This window comes from Lemur catta, chromosome 4 (assembly GCF_020740605.2).
Source record: "Lemur catta isolate mLemCat1 chromosome 4, mLemCat1.pri, whole genome shotgun sequence".
Classification (NCBI taxonomy): Eukaryota; Metazoa; Chordata; class Mammalia; order Primates; family Lemuridae; genus Lemur; species Lemur catta.
Genome location: NC_059131.1, coordinates 66,183,064 through 66,199,748, shown reverse-complemented (window position 1 = coordinate 66,199,748; position 16,685 = coordinate 66,183,064). Strand labels below are relative to the sequence as shown.

The 16,685-nt window shown below is 47.4% G+C and overlaps 1 protein-coding gene across 2 annotated transcripts in view; it reads right to left on the bottom strand.

The window, feature by feature from the left end:
* Positions 1 to 583: 583 nt before the first annotated feature.
* TCF7L1 (transcription factor 7 like 1) overlaps positions 584 to 16,685 on the bottom strand; it is a 150,960-nt gene continuing 134,858 nt past the window's right edge. For both annotated transcript variants that reach the window (XM_045549963.1, XM_045549962.1), the window contains 8 exons: positions 7,492 to 7,624; positions 6,522 to 6,624; positions 6,188 to 6,271; positions 5,113 to 5,256; positions 4,226 to 4,385; positions 4,021 to 4,128; positions 3,015 to 3,090; positions 584 to 1,977 (listed from right to left, as the gene is read on the bottom strand). In XM_045549963.1, coding sequence (XP_045405919.1) covers positions 1,544 to 1,977; positions 3,015 to 3,090; positions 4,021 to 4,128; positions 4,226 to 4,385; positions 5,113 to 5,256; positions 6,188 to 6,271; positions 6,522 to 6,624; positions 7,492 to 7,624 — 1,242 coding nt within the window. In that variant the 3' untranslated portion in view covers positions 584 to 1,543. The remainder of the gene's footprint in view (positions 1,978 to 3,014; positions 3,091 to 4,020; positions 4,129 to 4,225; positions 4,386 to 5,112; positions 5,257 to 6,187; positions 6,272 to 6,521; positions 6,625 to 7,491; positions 7,625 to 16,685) is intronic.

The following is a 16,685-nucleotide window of genomic DNA, read 5'->3' as shown; positions in this document are numbered from 1 at the left end:
AGGTTTACAGACAAAGGAGATTAGGGCCAGTAGGAAGGTAGGGAGGAACTGGGGAAACAGAGTGATATTCAAAGGGTATGGGGTTTCTTTTAAGAGTGATGAAAATGTTCTAAAATTGACTGTGGTGATGGATACACAACTCTGAACATACTAAAAACCAATGAATTGTATATTTTAAATAAGTCAATTGTAGCTTTAAACAGGTAAATCATATCTCAATAAAGCTGTTAAACAAACTGCAGTCCTCAGTACTAGGGAAAGCATACAGAGGATGTGCCTGACTTCCTGGCAGTCGTAAGTCAAGTAGGTGTTAGAAGCATAAGCAGAATGGCTTCCAAATTAATTTAAATCAACTGTAGTATAAAAAGACTCCCCCCTTCACATCTCAGTCATTAATACTGACTGGTCTATGCACATTTGAGACCGGAAGCAGTGCTGGAGTTTTCTAATTGTGTCAGCATGTTTTACATCCCCCTCCAACAAGTGGCAGTCCTCCTCCTTTGCTCATTTGCAAAAATCTAACACAGGGCTTGGTGTGAAAAAAGTGGTTTGATTCAACAAAAGGACTAAAGAAACACTCAGAAAAGGTCTTGCAATTGCAATTTTATTTTCTTTTGTGAAAATAAACAACTGGGAGTTTAAATTGCTCCAAAAATCATAAAAACAAAAAGAAATACACACAGAAGAAGCATGTGAGGTGGTGGGGGAGGGAAGAGGGTCTTTAGAACTTTGGCAGATTGTGCTGGCACTGCCCCAGGTGACAAGAGCCAGACCGTGGAGCCCGGTCCTGTCTGCCACTCTGGGACTGTGAGGGGACGGTCTCCACCGGCAAGGAGGGGGAGGAACACAGACTTCTTCACTGGGGAAGTGGCAGGCACCTTGAGTCCCTTTAAATGTGGGGTTGAACCATTTCGGAGGACCACATTCCCCACCGGAAGTTGGGGGCTGGTGGGTCTGGGTCCACTGTGGGAGGGGGATGCTGGTGGAAACAAATCAGGCCACGATGTCTTCTCACATGGTGACGGCCTTCCACTGGGCAGACGACAAAAGGGCCGAAGGGGAAGAACGCATGGTCTTGATGATGGAAACCTGGGCTGGGTAATGGGACATGAGCAGGACTGGCTGTAGAGGCAGAGTCCCTGGCTAGAAATCACGGCAGTGGCAAACATGCAGACCGAGTGGGGAAGCTGAGGCAGGTAGGGACAGCGAGAGAGAGGAGGCAGGAGGCAGAGAGAGAGAGAGGTATATAGAAAGGCATCTTCTGCCCAGTCCATCCACCACAGCACATAAGGGATGAATAGCACACTACTTTTCAGTTCTTTCGTTTAAAGATTTTTTTTTGTTGTTTTGTTTTGTTTTTTAAAAAAGCCTTAAGATCAGCTACTGGTTACATCTACAAAATGTAAAGTGCTGTTGTTATCAGTCACTTTACAGAACAGTCCAGAGTGGTCAAATATTGACCAATAAAGTTTCCTTTTCTTTTTTCTTCTGAATCATTGCTACTCGATGAGTCACGTGACAGCCTGCCTAGGTCAGGGGCGGCTTAGTGGGCAGACTTGGTGACCAGGGAAAGAGGCTGGGCCTGCAGCACTGGCAGGGCCTGGTGGGCATGGAGCGTGGCTGGGAAGGATGGGGGAGAGGTCAGCAGAGCTGTGGGCACGGACCCGAGGGGGAGGGGCCGGGACAGGATGGGGGGCTGGCTGCCCATCTGGCCAGAGGAGGCGGCTGCAGCCTTAGCCGACAGGAAGGCAGCGGAGTGCAGCGCCAGCTGGGCCCGGGTCTCCGGCTTGGTGGTGAGGGAGAGGGGCTGGGCTTGCTCCGAGTGGGTGGCAGCAGGGGCAGCTGGGGAGGCCAAGGCTGCAGAGGGGGTGGCAGGGGAGTCCAGCATGCTGCCGTGGGAGGAGGCGGGGCTGTCACAGGGCTTCTCAGGGGGCAGGTACTGAACACATGGCTTCTTGCTCTTGGAGGCCAGAGCACCTAGGAGAAAAAAATGCAAGAAAGAGTGAGCAGCTGTAGCTTTGGGAGAGGCAGACGCTGAGAATCAGGCCTAGATGTGCACATGGACTTTGGAAACATAGGGATGCTTAAGCAAGGACCTGAAATTACTTCCAAGGGTGCCAGGACGAGGAAACTGCATTCAGGAGCACCCAGTGCCTAGAGAAGGGGCAACACCGAAATCGACAAAGACTTCATAAGGGAAAACAGCTCAGTCTTCCTTTCCTAAATATCATAACTTTTGGGATGGATCTCTACTCAATTTCCTTTATCTTTGGCTCATGGTACAGAGATAGTACACACCTGGTGAGCAGCATGGCATGCAGTGGATTTTGCATATTATACATTTTTCGCTTACATGTACTCCTATGTAGATGACTCTCACATTATGTAGATACAAGGAAGGAGGGAAGAAATGGGAGATGGAGTGCACTTTTGATGGTGCAAGCAGCTGTACACTTGTCCTAGAGTGAGCATGAGATGGGGGCATGACCTAAATACTTGTCACAATGTGGGCACCTCTCTGTGCTACGTGCAATTTTGGTATAAAAAGATTTAGCACAGATTTTGGACACAAACTGGCCCCTAACCTAAGCAAACCATTTCGTTTGGTGTTCAGCCAAAGAAACATTGGAGGAAAACCTGACTCTACTGGATTCACTGCTAGCTGGTACGTGCTGCCCTCCTACGGAAACTTCAAGGACAATTTCAACCACACTCCATTAACCCTGAAGTAGGATGCAACTCAACTGAATTAAAAAATGCCCAGATTTTGAAGTGAGAATGTCCTGGGTTCAAATCCTGTTGCCACCACTTGACAAGCAGAGTGACTTGGAAAATGCCTTAACTTCTCCGAGTCTCTTAATCGGCCACCTCTAAAAAGGGTAATAACACCCACCTGAGTAGGCTGAGGCTACCAAGAGGCAGAGCCCTACAAATGACAGCTGTTAGAAGATAGCACGGACCCACCATGCTGCCTGCAGGAAGGAGAGTGAAGAGGGCAGTGGCCCCGGACTCACCCTCTGCCTCTTGGACCTGCGGCTGGGACTGTGTCTGGGACAGCTGCTTTTCTCTCTTCCTCTTCTTTTTCTTGCCCTGGGAAAGATGGCCAAAGGGACAGGTAAGCAGGGAGGGAATAATGCCAGCTTCTCAGGGGGACCCCCGATCAGAGAGAAGACAGGACATTGTCCCTGCTGCTCTTGGCCCCCTGGTGAGGGCACTGGAGGGGAGTGGGACCGGAGGCAGAGGGTGCCTTCAGTCCCCACACGGACACTCTTCCCCTCCAGGCCGGATGTTCAGGCCTTCCTGGAAGGCTTCCTCCTGCCCCCGCCCTTCAGGCTTGTTTTCTGTTTCTCTCCCTAGAACAGAACAGTGATTCTTTTTTTTCTGAGATCCTCCTGGCTCAGCCTCCTGAGTAGCTGGAACTACAGGCATGCACCACCACGCCTGCCTAATTTTTCTATATTTTTGTAGAGATGGGGTCTTGCTATGTTGCTCAGGCTGGCCTCCAACTCCTGGCCTCAAGTTATCCTCCCACCTCGGCCTCCCAAAGCGCTGGGGTTACAGATGTGAGCCACCGTGACAGGCCTAAAACAGTGGTTCTTAATCTTTTTTGATGGGTCCCAGGTCCTCTTGAAAATCTGATGCAGCCATGGATTCTCTTACCAGAAAAAAAGCAAATAAGGACATATATTCAAAAATTTGCCTAGTTTCCAGGAGTTTATAGACAAGCTCCCCTGAGGCTCATATGCTGGTCTCTGGACCCCAGGCTAGCACTGCACCCTGTGTTACAGAATCAAAAGTGGAGTCCAGTTAAAATGGGAATGACACAAATTTAAGTCTGGCCTCAGGATATCTTGTTGACCTCTTAAGAATTTGAAATGCCTTCCCTATTTCTAGAGAAATATGGGCTTCTCCCCGTCTTAAGAGCCCTGTATAAATGTAGTCACTTTCCTTCTCCCTGCCTCCGCCTGCAGAGGCTACTCCTGGGGTCTGAGTGTCCCCCTGCCCAGGGCGAGCACTTACGTAGTTGTCCCGCGCTGACCAGGTCGGGTAGAGCTGGGAGTGAAGCTGCCGCTCCTTCCGGGCCAGCTCATAGTACTTGGCCTGTTCTTCTCGAGAAAGGTTGTGCCACTGAGGGAGGGAGGGCCAGAGACGGCAAGGGCGGTCAGTGCTGGGGATGCTGGCCGACCCCCCCCCCCCCCGCCTGGAGGGTAGGGGCGGGCCTTACCTTCCGCCCCAGGATTTGGTTAATGGCTGCGCTTTCCTTCAGGGTGCACTCAGCCACCACCTTGGCCCTCATCTCCTTCATGTATAACATGAAGGCATTAAGAGGCTTCTTCACGTGGGGTTTCTTTTCTTCCTCCTTTTTCACGGTGACCGGCGATTTCCTGGGAAGGCGCATGGCTGCAGGTTAGCATGTGTCAGGAGGCATCCGACTCACCAGTCACTGCCTCTGGGGATGGCTCCTGAGCTGCTGGGATGCCATTCACGTGGCCCCGTGGCTGCTTCGGCACTTGAGCATCTTCCCCAAGTAGTTCCCACCCTCTGAGTGCTCTCCAAGCCATATTCTTTGAAATTCTATGCTCTCATGTCCTGACACAGGGCAGAGGGTGGTGGGAGAGCTGAGATGAAATCCCCTCGAGCTGGCAGGCGCTGGCCACGGGTGATAGGAAGACTCGGCAGACACGAGGGGCCTCTCCTTGGCCGTGGAGCACCGACTGGCTTCCTGTCGTGTTCATGGCATGGTGGACAAGGCAGGGCCCTGGTGCTCAGCTCAGCTCGAAAGAAAATACGTTTTCCTTTCTGGGCCTCACATTTTCATGTGTAATATGGGGGGGTGGTGGTGAGGGGAGCTAAAAGCTTTCTCGGGTTCTCTTTCAGCCTCTAAAATCTGGTTGTAAAACTCTCCTTAATGGGAGACAAGATGCACGATGTCCCTGAAAGGACGGGGCCACAGCAAGTCGGAGGGAATGATTCCCAAGGGAGAGGACCTGGCTGAGGGGCTGCTGCGCTGCCTGCCAGGCGGGACCCAGAGAGAAACACAAACGGCATCTGCTGCTCAGAGACTGCCCCGCAAGACTCCCCTCTCACCCCGACTGGCTGCCTCTTACTTACGCGCTCACCGCGGGGCTCAGGCTGGGCGGTGCCGGTTCCTGCTTGACGATGGGCGAGACGATGGCGGGGTGGGGGATCCCTGAGGTGGGCAGACCAGGATGGGCGGGAGCCACCATGTGAGGGGAGAACCGACTGGAAACCAGGCTGCGCACCAGGTGGAAACAGACGACAACAGAGGGGCTCAGGCTGAATGCCTGTCACCCAGCAGAGGACATGGGTGGCTCCCTTCCCTGAGAGCACAGGCACGTAAACACCTCTGCTGTGGCATAGTTCGAGGAACGGAAGGCCACTCGCTGTCTTCTAGAGAACCAAGTTTGGGAAACCCCTGACATTCCCCCCTGACCCCCGCCAAATACCCAGGGTACCTATATTTGGTGCTGGAAACAGGTAGGATGAAACACACAAAAGAAGTAGAGGGTCAGAGGCCAGGGTACGCAGGGGGAAATAAGGGCTTATGCTGTGGGTGGCATTTCCTCTGTCACTGGTGGCCCCATTGTCAGGTAGAGCCAGCCCCTGAGACGGAAATCCTCTTTCACCGTCTCCTCTCTTGACATCATTTCAGAAAAAATTTATCTCGTCCCAATCTCTGGCATCAGTGTGATAAGACATTCCCAATTTATGATTCTTTTTGCTTTATGATGGTACAAAAACAGTATGCATTTAGTAAGCTCCTCGACTCCAATGGGGTTACGTCTGGGTAAACCCACTGTAAATCGAAAATATTGTAAGCTGAAAGTGATTTATGATATTTTCAATTTACACTGGGTTTACTGGGACATAACCCCATTTTGAGTCAAAGAGCATCTGTACTCAAAATGCTTCTATGCCACTAAGTCCACGGCAGGAGGGGAGAGTGCGAGGACTCTGAAATTGTTCTCTTAGAGAGATGGGAAAGGAGTCACCCTATGGTCTCCGATCCGACCTGGGGGTCAGGCGCGTGGGCCATGGGAGGGCACCTTATTGCAGAGAGGTGGGAGGAAGGGTGAGCCCGTGCCTTCTCGGTCACTGAAGAGAAAGGCTGTTTCACAGCCAGACACAGCACGGCCACCAGCAGACAAGCATCCCCGGGACTCACCTGGACATGGAGGCGTTCATGGCGAGGGCAGGGTAAGGGTGCCGGAAGCCACCAGGAGGAAGGGAGTACATGGGCTGTCCTTGCCTGTGCGGGCCGGGAGCAAGGAAACCTGGTTAGCGCATCGGGAAAGTCAGGGCCGGGAAGGAGAGGGGGTTGGGAAGAAAGGGTGAGAAACAGGCAGGCAGGAAGGGTCGGGAGCGAGCAAGCCGCCCGGGGCGGTCTAGGTCCTGGGCGTTTCCTCTGAGGGGCTTGCTGGGAGGGCAGGCTGGGGGCACAGAGGCAGAGCACAGCGCAAGGAAGGAACGAGGATGAGAAAGGCTGCAAGTTTCCTTACTGTGGGACGAGCCAGCCGAGGGGGTGGGGGATTTGTCCGACAGCTCCGGGAGAGAGTGGGTAATATGGTGACAGCTCAGATGGGTGAGGGGGCCGGGGGATTCCTGCTTCCAAAGAGAGAGGTGTCAGACTTTAAGGTATCACCTTAAAGAACGTCATCTGGGAGCGTCCTGCCCCCACGTCCTGTGTCCCTGGCACTTTGGAGCCTGGAAGACCCTTTCCTCTCATCACCCTTGCTCTCTGTCACCTCCCTGGCAGCTCTGGCCAGTCAGTCAAGGACACGTTGAGGGAGGTCAGACTAATGCATCTTCCTTGTGGCTACGCAGATCCCATCTCTGTGGGCAGGAGTAACTCCCAGCTGCCCGGCACGCAGGAGGCTTGTAAGAGAGGAAGCTGTGGCACCCGCAGCCAGGCATTAGCTAACTTGCCAGAACACCTGCCTCATTCACGGAGAAATAAACTTTGGGTTTCTATTCCACATCTGTCCTCCTTATTATCTGTAACTTGTAACCATTATTTCCCCAAAGAGGGACACCAAAAATGTGTCGCCACCCACGGCGATTCTGTGGGCTTGCTATGAAGACCATGGCTCCCTGGGACGGACAGATCTGATGGGCAAGTAAAAAAAAAAAAAAAAAAAAAGCCAGCTCAGCCTCACTGCTTTATAGCTATAGAAGTCTGGCTAGACTGATTACTTTATTTGAAAATGTCCAGTTTAGGGCAAAGGTCTTGGCTTAGGGAAGCACAGCCCACAGCTGGGCTAGACTTCAACAGAGCAGCCCCACACGCTTATGGTAATTCCCTCCAGTCCTCACCATGCCCATGACCCTGTGGTGTAAAGGGTGGGGACTCTCGAGAGTTGGAGGCATGATTGGAAGCCAGGTCTGCCTCACTCAAGGGCTGTCATGCTCCCCCGCCAAGAAATGCCTGCCCACCCTGCAGGGGCACTGCCTGAGTGGCAGACCACTCACCTGTCTTTGGATCGATCTCCGGGGAGAGGTGTGTGGGAGGGGAGCCAGGGGAGAAGTGGTCGTTGCTGTAGGTGATGAGGGGTGTCAGCGGATGCATGTGATGTGGGTGCTGGACAACAGGAACTTTATTAGACTGAAAGAGAGAAAAAAGAGGCACAGTTGCCAAGGAGATGGGGAGTAAAGTCAGCTGTTGTTTACTGAGTCGAGTATGTGCCAGGTATTTCCCATGTAACATCCCATCAGTCCTCAGAACAGCCCGTGAGAGGTGGCAGCAGTGTGCACAGCAGAGGCAGCAACAGAATTCGAGAAGGGATTTGCCACCCTTCAGCACACCCTCTCCCAGACAGCTCCCGACATTCCCTTCCTGTACACTGTGCGCTGTCAGGTGCCACAGGCTGCTGAGCGACGACCTGTGAATCTGAAAAGGTTCAACACACACTTTCCAAATAAACATCAAAGAGACGGCAGCTCCCAGGTTAAGTCTGAGAAGGGAACAGAGCAGTGGGGATTGTCTCCATCAGACCTCAGTGAGCAGTCACCACATTCCGGCGTCACAGGCACGACCCCAAAGCACGTAAAGCACTTCTCTCCGGAGCACTTCCCTCGGATGACCTAGTTACCACATTTTGTTTAAAACACCACCAAATGTTAAGAGTACCATTATTTCATATAGCTCCAAAGAAAGAAAAACACACTGGCATGGCATGAATTCATCTTGATTTCAGAGATGTTAAAATGGGAAAAACCTGTTCATCCTAGATTGGTAAACTGAATTAGCTTTTTAACTGTTTTCACCTAATCTGACTCAATAATAAAGCTCTTTTTTTTCTTTTTAGAGACAGTCTCTCACTCTGTCACACAGCTGGAGTGCTGTGGTGCAATCATGGCACATTTCAGTCTTGAACTCAGGCTCAAGAGATCCTCCTGCCTCAGCCTCCAGAGTAGCTGGGACTTCAGGTGTGTGCCACCATGCCCAGCTGATTGTTTGTTTGTTTTTTCTGGAGAGATGGGGTCTCACTATGTTGCCCAGGCTGGTCTCAAACTCCTGGCCCCAATTGATCCTCCTGTCTTGGCCTCCCAAAGTGCTGGGATTATAGGTATCCAGCCCATATGGCTCTGTATCATAAAAACAGCTACACTTTATTAAGCACCCACACTACAAGGACAGCGCCAGGCATAATGTCTAGTCCTTATTACACTCTAGCAAAGAGCTGTGATCATCCCCACTTTAGAGATGAGGAAACTGAGCTCAGAGAGATTAAGGGACTTAGCCTGGGACACAGCTGGGATTCACATCAGCTCTTCATGGCTCTCACAAACAACCATGTTTTCTCTTGAACAATCTGCCTCCCCAAGAGCCTACTCAAACATATCTGTGAGAGAGAAAGGACATTATTTTTTTTGATAATAAGGTGAATGAGTTATAAGTTGAGAAAAGATTTGTTTAAAAAGAGATTTAAAAAGACGATTTGGAGGTGGCCCAAGGGTTGGAACTCCAAACAGCCATCTTCCCATGTGAACTTTTTCATTTCATAGGTTCCACGAGCCCTCTTCCCTTTCATGTGGTTCCTGTTTGGTGCTCATGATGCAAGCCCCAATCTGAACATTTCCTAGACGTCCTTTGCGCTGACAATAGGCTAAGCAGAGAATTCAGACTGTTCATGACCACTACCACTAGGTGGCGCGCGCACACGGCTGGGCCCTGCTGGACAAACCGCACCTCATCTCCAACAGTGGGCTCATTTGAAGTTGCATAATAAATTTAAAAATGTTCATCTTACTGTGTCCATCTGTTCACTTACTGATTTTTGAAGCTATCTCCATACACATGAAAATATTGCACAAGCATAGCACAAAAAGTATAAAACAATTGTTTTAAGATCAGATTTCTAGGAACCCAATGCATCAAAATTATTTTAGCATAATAAATAGAAAAGAATTATTAACAAAGTGAAAGTAAATGACAAAAGAATCACATAGAATGATTGTAATTTTAAAAAAGATACGTAAACTGTATGATAAAAAAGGACTAAAGAGAAGCACATCAAAATGCAGGTAGCTGTTTGAGTGGTGAAACTATAGGTGATTTTTTTATTTTTTAATTTTATTATTGTTATTATTTTTTGAGACAAGGTCTCACTCTGTTGCTTGGGCTAGAGTGCAGTGGCATCATTGTACTCACTGCAACCTCACACTCCTGGGCTCCAGTGATCCTCCTGCCTCAGCCTTCCAAGTAGCTGGGACTACAGGCAAACAGCACCACGCCCGGCTAATTTTTGTATTTTTTGTAGAGACAGTGTCTCAAGCTCCTGACCTCAAGCAATCCTCCTGCCTCAGCCTCCCAGACTGCTAGGATTACAGGTATAAGCCACCATGCCTGGCCTTGTTTTTTTATATAAAAAACAATTTTTTTCTAGTCAATGATTGTATTTTTATCAGCCCCCTTTCTATATTATCTACTACTTAAAAAATATACTATGAATAAGAAATTTTCTAAGAAAGAAATACAACTTGTATCATAAAGCATTTAGAAAACACAATCATATCATCCTAACCTAGTCACTATTATCATTTTGGTACCTTCATCCAGACTTTCTGTGCATTGTTTTTTAATTTACATTTATTTACATCATTTATAGCCATCTTAAAACAGGAGATAGTACTATGAATCCTGACTGCCCATGTGCTGTGGCCTGAAGAGCTTTTGGCTTCAGAAGCTGGCAAACCGCACTGCATGGGTGCAGTTAAGCACAAAGCAGGGAAATGTGAGTTGTATTTGGAAATCTATAGTCATGTAAATGCTCTGTGAGTTATTCAGTTCTCCATTAGGTGACACCATTGCCCAGAAAATGAACTGGAAGGAAACTGTGGGAAGTAGATGTGGCTTCAGGGATTGGAACTGCTCTCTCTTTGGGATTAGGAATGCAAGGCACCGCTGCACTCTTCTCAGTAGATAACCCCAGCATAAACAACACGCACAAGCGAAGACACAGGTGCAAGCTCTGCCAGGCAGCTGAATCCAGATCTATACAAAGAGCATCTCAGAGCCACCTCAGACCTTAAATCTTTCTGGCAAGTCCTACAGACCTAGCGCTTTCCTAGTCTAAGCGTTTCTTGTCTATTTCAGTTTGTTTCTGTGGTCTCAAGCCAAAGCTCTTCCTTAAACTGGCTCCCTAGGAAGCAGCGTGTCCTATCACTCTTTTTTTTTTTCTTTTGAGACAGAGTCTCACTCTGTTGCCCAGGCTAGACTGCTGTGGTGTCAGCCTAGCTCACAGCAACCTCAAACTCCTGGGCTCAAGCAATCCTTCTGCCTCAGCCTCCCCAGTAGCTGGGACTACAGGCATGTGCCACCATGCCCGGCTAATTTTTTCTATATATATTTTTGGTTCTCCAGATAATTTCTTTCTATTTTTAGTAGAGACGGCGTCTCACTCTTGCTCAGGCTGGTCTTGAACTCCTGAGCTCAAACCATCCACCCACCTCGGCCTCCCATAGTGCTAGGATTACAGGTGTGGGACACCGCGTCCGGCCTGTCCTATCACTCTTGAGGACTTACTTTCAAGCTCAAAGTGAAGCCAACTCCATACAGTTCCTCCACAGACCCAGCATCCGCCTCTCCATGAGTCACCCCCTAACAAGTTCTTCCTGACTCTCCTTCAGCTGGCTCTCCTAATAACTTGTTTGAAGCCCTGACAAGGCCGCCGACTCCTATTGTTCACTCACTATTGTCTTTTCTTCTTAACCCTAATCCAGACATCAGAAGTACATGGGCTTACAGTGCAGGCAGAGATGACCCTGAACTTTTACCATCACTCACAGGAGTCACAGACTCACCAACAGTCTGCCCAAGTTTAACAGACTCAGTTTCATTGGATTGCTAACTGTACCTAATTTTATATATTTAAAAACTCTGTCCTTTAAAAATTTAAAAAAATTTCCCACTTGTCAAGGTTGATCTAAAGAAATCACACTCAAATGTCTGTTTACTGATGGAGGCAACCTTCTCTTTGGGCGGCCAAAACTGTTTTCAAGAGACTATGTCTTAAAGCAGGATTTGGGGGGAAAAGGAAACTAGAATTGCACCTAAAACATTGCCCATTCACAGCATTGCAAATCCCCATGGGAGGAAAATGAGATTTGAAATGGCCATGAGTGGACCTGTTCCTCTCACGACAGGGGTCCCTGCTGAGATTGCTCAACTGCAAAATGAGGGGCTTGAAGGAGGATCTCCAAGGACATTTTGGCTCCAGCTGCAGTATTCAATATTATTCTGATTCTTATGTTTGGAGATGATCAGCTGGGCCAGGGGTCTCTAAATTTTTTTGGTCACACGACCCAATTACTACAAAGTGTCAGTTTTGCCACGTTCTTTTCTTGCTTGTGCTCTTAGTAGTAGTATTTCAGTCTAAGGTTTGTTGCAGGAATCTTTTCAAGCTACTTGTACATTTCCTGGGGGGTTATTTTAGTTAAAAACCAAGTAACCTGCTCAGGTGCACTGAAGTATGCTGCATAAGCTGAAAACAAACAAGCAGGTGACGTCCCTGCTACTGATCACCCACAAGGAGGAGCTTCCAATTTTCCTCCAGCATACCTCACATTCCACACAATAAAGATCAATTTCTTCCTGATGTTTTTAGATTAAAACTTATCCATGATTTTTCTCCTTCCCTCCACCTGTAACTCCATGGAGCATGCCGTGCCTGCACTCCTTCTTGGAGCTCCCCGCTTGGACTCACTGCTCAAGCTTCTACAGAAAACAACTTTCTTCACACGCATCCCATTCCAGGACTCAGAAAGCTGTTCCTTAAACACATTCCTGGGATGTCTCCTTTCTCTCCCCACACACTGGCATACCACTTACCTAAGTGCTCCCTCTGCCTAGTGAGAACCCACCGAGCACTGTAAGGAGCCACCCTGTTTCTCGAGTCTTCTCTGATTTTCCTCACATGCCACAGTTTCTGGCCGCCTCACCATTTTCTGGCCACCTGTCTCTAAATTACCCTAAATTACATGCTCTTCCCCCACATCTGTCTTAAAATTAGCAAACTATTCCAGAAGGAGCTGGTTAGTGCAGAAAATAAGGTTGAAAGATTTACATACAGTGGAAGCGGGGGCAAGTACGAACTTAATTAAAATTGGAAAAGACATAAGTCTGCCCCTGTGCACACACCCTCCTTTGACAAATACTACCGCAAAGGCAAAAAGTAAGCTCTGCTCATTCTACTATCCCATCAAGGAAAGGAAATCCAAACAAGTATCCTATACAGAATTTTCCTCTCCTGAGAGAAATAAAACTTAACCCTCTTATTTACTGCTTTGATGTCTGTGGGACTCTCTGTGGCAGGCACTGAGCCAGGGAGCCCAAGGGGTGGAGGATGACACAGAGGCAGAGGACTTGGGTCTCCCATGACATCGGCGAGTTGCTGAACTACCTGGCCCTGCAGAAGACATGGGTCAACAACAATAAATAAGGACAAGTACTTGGGTACCTATGTGCCAGGCACTGCGCTAGGTCTCGCGGAGGCCGTAGACAATCTTGTCTGTGTAGGCAAGAAACCCCACCCTCATGGTACTTACGTTCTAGCTGGGGAGACAGACCATAAATGAGATAAACAAACAGAATATATATTGTATATAAATAAATAAAATATATAATTATATAGGATAAAATGTATTAGATAGATAAAATACATTATAATATCATAATAAAGTATTAAAACGCTAAGGAGAGGCCAGGCGCGGTGGCTCATGCCTGTAATCCTAGCACTCTGGGAGGCCGAGGTGGGAGGATCGCTTGAGGTCAGGAGTTCGAGACCAGCCTGAGCAAGAGCGAGACCCCATCTCTACTAAAAATAGAAAGAAATTATCTGGACAGCTAAAATATATATAGAAAAAAAATTAGCCGGGCATGGTGGCGCATGCCTGTAGTCCCAGCTACTCGGGAGGCTGAGGCAGGATTGCTTGAGCCCAGGAGTCTGAGGTTGCTGTGAGCTAGGCTGACGCCATGGCACTCTAGCCCGGGCAACAGAGTGAGACTCTGTGTCAAAAAAAAAAAAAAAAAAAAAAAAAAAAAAAAGCTAAGGAGAAAAGCCAAGTCGGAGAAAAGCCAAGTCAGAGAGAGCAGAAACGTAGAGGGGTGGGGATGGGGGTGGGGTTAAACAGGATGTAAAACAGGATGACCAGGGACGTCTCAGTGAGAAAATAACTTATGAAGTCATTTTCAAAATGACCAAAGGAAGCAGGGAGCGAGACGTGTAGGTTGTGGGGAAGAGCATTTGGGCAGGAGATCGCCAGTGCCATGTGCCCCGAGCGTGTGGGGACCCACAGAAGGCAGACTGGAGCAGAGCATAGAGAATGAGGAGACGTGTCAACAGATACTTTTGTAGCTCCTGATAGGAGGCAGGCAGTGTGCTTCAGGCTATGAAAGATGCGAAGATAAATCAAGAGTCTGCAGGGCAGCAGGAGAGAGAAAATGTTCAGAGAATTGGAATGTGCCTTCAGGTCCTTCTGAGCTGTGATATGTTTTTGAGGTCTTTGCAAGCTGGACACGGCATAGGATTCTTGGGATAAACCTTTCCCTACCCAAACCCTCCCTTTCCCACTGTGAGCTGGCATTAACGTGGCAAAAGAGAGAACCCTAAGGTTACCTTTATTTTTGTTCCTTTGGCTTGAACTAGCCTTTCTCCACCTCTGCATGGGTGCTTGAAATAAACTGTTTCTAAACTTTGCAATTCAATTTGTGGATGTCTAGGTGTGTGTCAATTTTCACTTAGTTTTATAGAATTCAGGGGCTCTTTTGATCCATAAATTCAAGTTTTTTTTTAAAGCCCAGTTTAACTTTATTGTCTTTTCTCATTTTCATTTATTACTTTTAAAAATTTTAATTTCAAAATATTAGGGAGGTACGAATGTTTTTGATACATGGCTTGAGTCAGGCATTTTCATTTGTTTTGATTTCTTCTTTAGGAACAGTATTTGTAGAAGGGTTTTTTACTGTCTCTTCTCTGTATCTATCACCGGCTTTCTCCTCAGTGTTATCAATGGCACAAATCGCACTTGCCACAATGTCAACTCTGATCTAGCTGAAGATTAATGAGCAGGGAGACATGAGTAAGAATTTCAAGGAAGCTAAAGCTCAACAGCAGAAATTAAGGGAAGAACTGATGGAGGTGGAAAATCATCATTGCCTGCTAAAAACTACTAGGTGAAAATTTGATGAGAAACAGGAAATTTGCATAGCTTCAAAACCTCTCCCTACAAAGCACGTATTAATTACAAAGGGAAAAATAGTAACTTTACAGTGAAAGTTTTGGCAGACACCACCAAAACTGGGCAACTGAAGCTAACAGCACCAGAATTGGGGCAAATGGATGTGGTGGGCCTGCCTTCAAGAGATGAGGCATGCAACGTTAGTGGCGTTCTTGCCAAAAATGCACAGCCTGAATCTAATTATTAGGAAAATTCAGACAAACCCAAACTGAGGGGCATTCTACAAAATAGCTGGCCTGTACTTCTCAAAAAAATGTGAAGGTCAAGACAAAGAAAGGTTAAGGAACTCTGCTAGATTAGAAGAGACTAAAGAGACACAACAGCTAAATGCAATGTGTGATGGTGGATTGAACCTTGGGCCAGGAAAACAGACATGGCTATCACTGACATTATGGGGACACAGGCCAAAAGTTGAATTTATACTGTGGGTTAGATAATAATATGAAATGTAATGTTACTTTCTTGGTTTTAGTAACTGTACTGTGGTTATTTAAGAGCATGTCTTTGTTCTTAGGAAATACAACTAAAGTATTTAGTGGTAAAGGGTCACAACGTCTCCAAGTTACTCTCAAAATTTTCAGAAAATGAGGGGTGGGGGAGAGAGAGGGAGAGAGAGATGGAGAGAGGGGAGGGAGGGAGAGGGGGACAGAGAGAGAGAAGCATAGAGTACAAGGGCAAAATTTGAGAATCTGGACAAAGCGTATGTGGGAGTTCCTTGTGTTACTCTTGCAGCTTTCCTGGAAGTTTAAATTATACCCAAATAAAAAGTTAATACTGTGCATTAAGAATTAAAATCACTATTGGAGGTAGTACAGAGCAGCAACACGCTATGCTGTGAGTTTGGGAGTTTTCTGGGTCTACACTGGTATACTGGTGAGAAGATGGAGAAGCTGTGTACAGTTTTAAAAGGGAAATTCCAACGAATGTTTTTATTTGAGAACTGGCATGCTAAGCAACATCAGGCTTCTCAGCTGAAAGTGGGAGCAGAGAGACAGATGTTCTTTAGAAGGAGGGCATCCAGGCACTGGCTTGGCAACCAGTAATTTGACATAAAGCTCTCTAGCTTCTGCGAATGACCCAATTTGCTATACTGAAACAAGGTGTTTTACTATTATTAGTGTTGATAACGCCCCATGCCAGTGGTTCTCAGGGTCCAGTCCCCAGGCCAGCAGCCTCAGCATCACCTGGGAACTTGTTAGAATGCACATTCTCAGGCCCCACAACCTACTGACTCAAACTCTGGGAGTGGGGTCCAGTAATCTGTGTATTAATAAGCCCTCTTGGTGATTCTGATGCCTGCCAGAGCTTGAGAACCATTTTTCTAGAAGTGGTTCTCACTATGGCTACAAAGTTGGACTCACCTGCAGAACTTTTAAAACTACCAATGCTCAGGCCACACCTAAATTCCCTCAGAAACTCTAGGGGTGGGATTCAGCAACCTTTGTTTTAACAAGCCCCCAAGATGACTCTGGTGCCTGCTCTGGAAAGGGAACCATCAACAGAATAATGAGTAAGATGCTGCCGGTGTCAAAACAGTCTTGGCAGGGTTCTTCTAATACCGAGAAGATGACAACCAAGGGAAATTCCATCTTGATCCTGCTAAAGATGCTAAAATACGACCGAAAGTAATTGGACAATGAGATTGTTAAGACCTGAGACAATAATTTATCCCTGTTTAGAATAAGTGCGGCAAAGAATTCTAAATGCTAAACAAGGTCAACAGACTGAGATGTAGCCAAGTGTGTTAGGTTTTTAAAAAATTTATTTATAATTTTTAAGTAATTAATTTATAATTCTTTCTTTCTTTCTTTCTTTCTTCCCTTGCCCCATCAGTATTTCACTTGCTCTTATGACTTGCTTTGACCAGTAGAATACTAGCAGACCTGAAATAAAGTGAGAGACAGCTTTAAATATGCTTCCCTTCT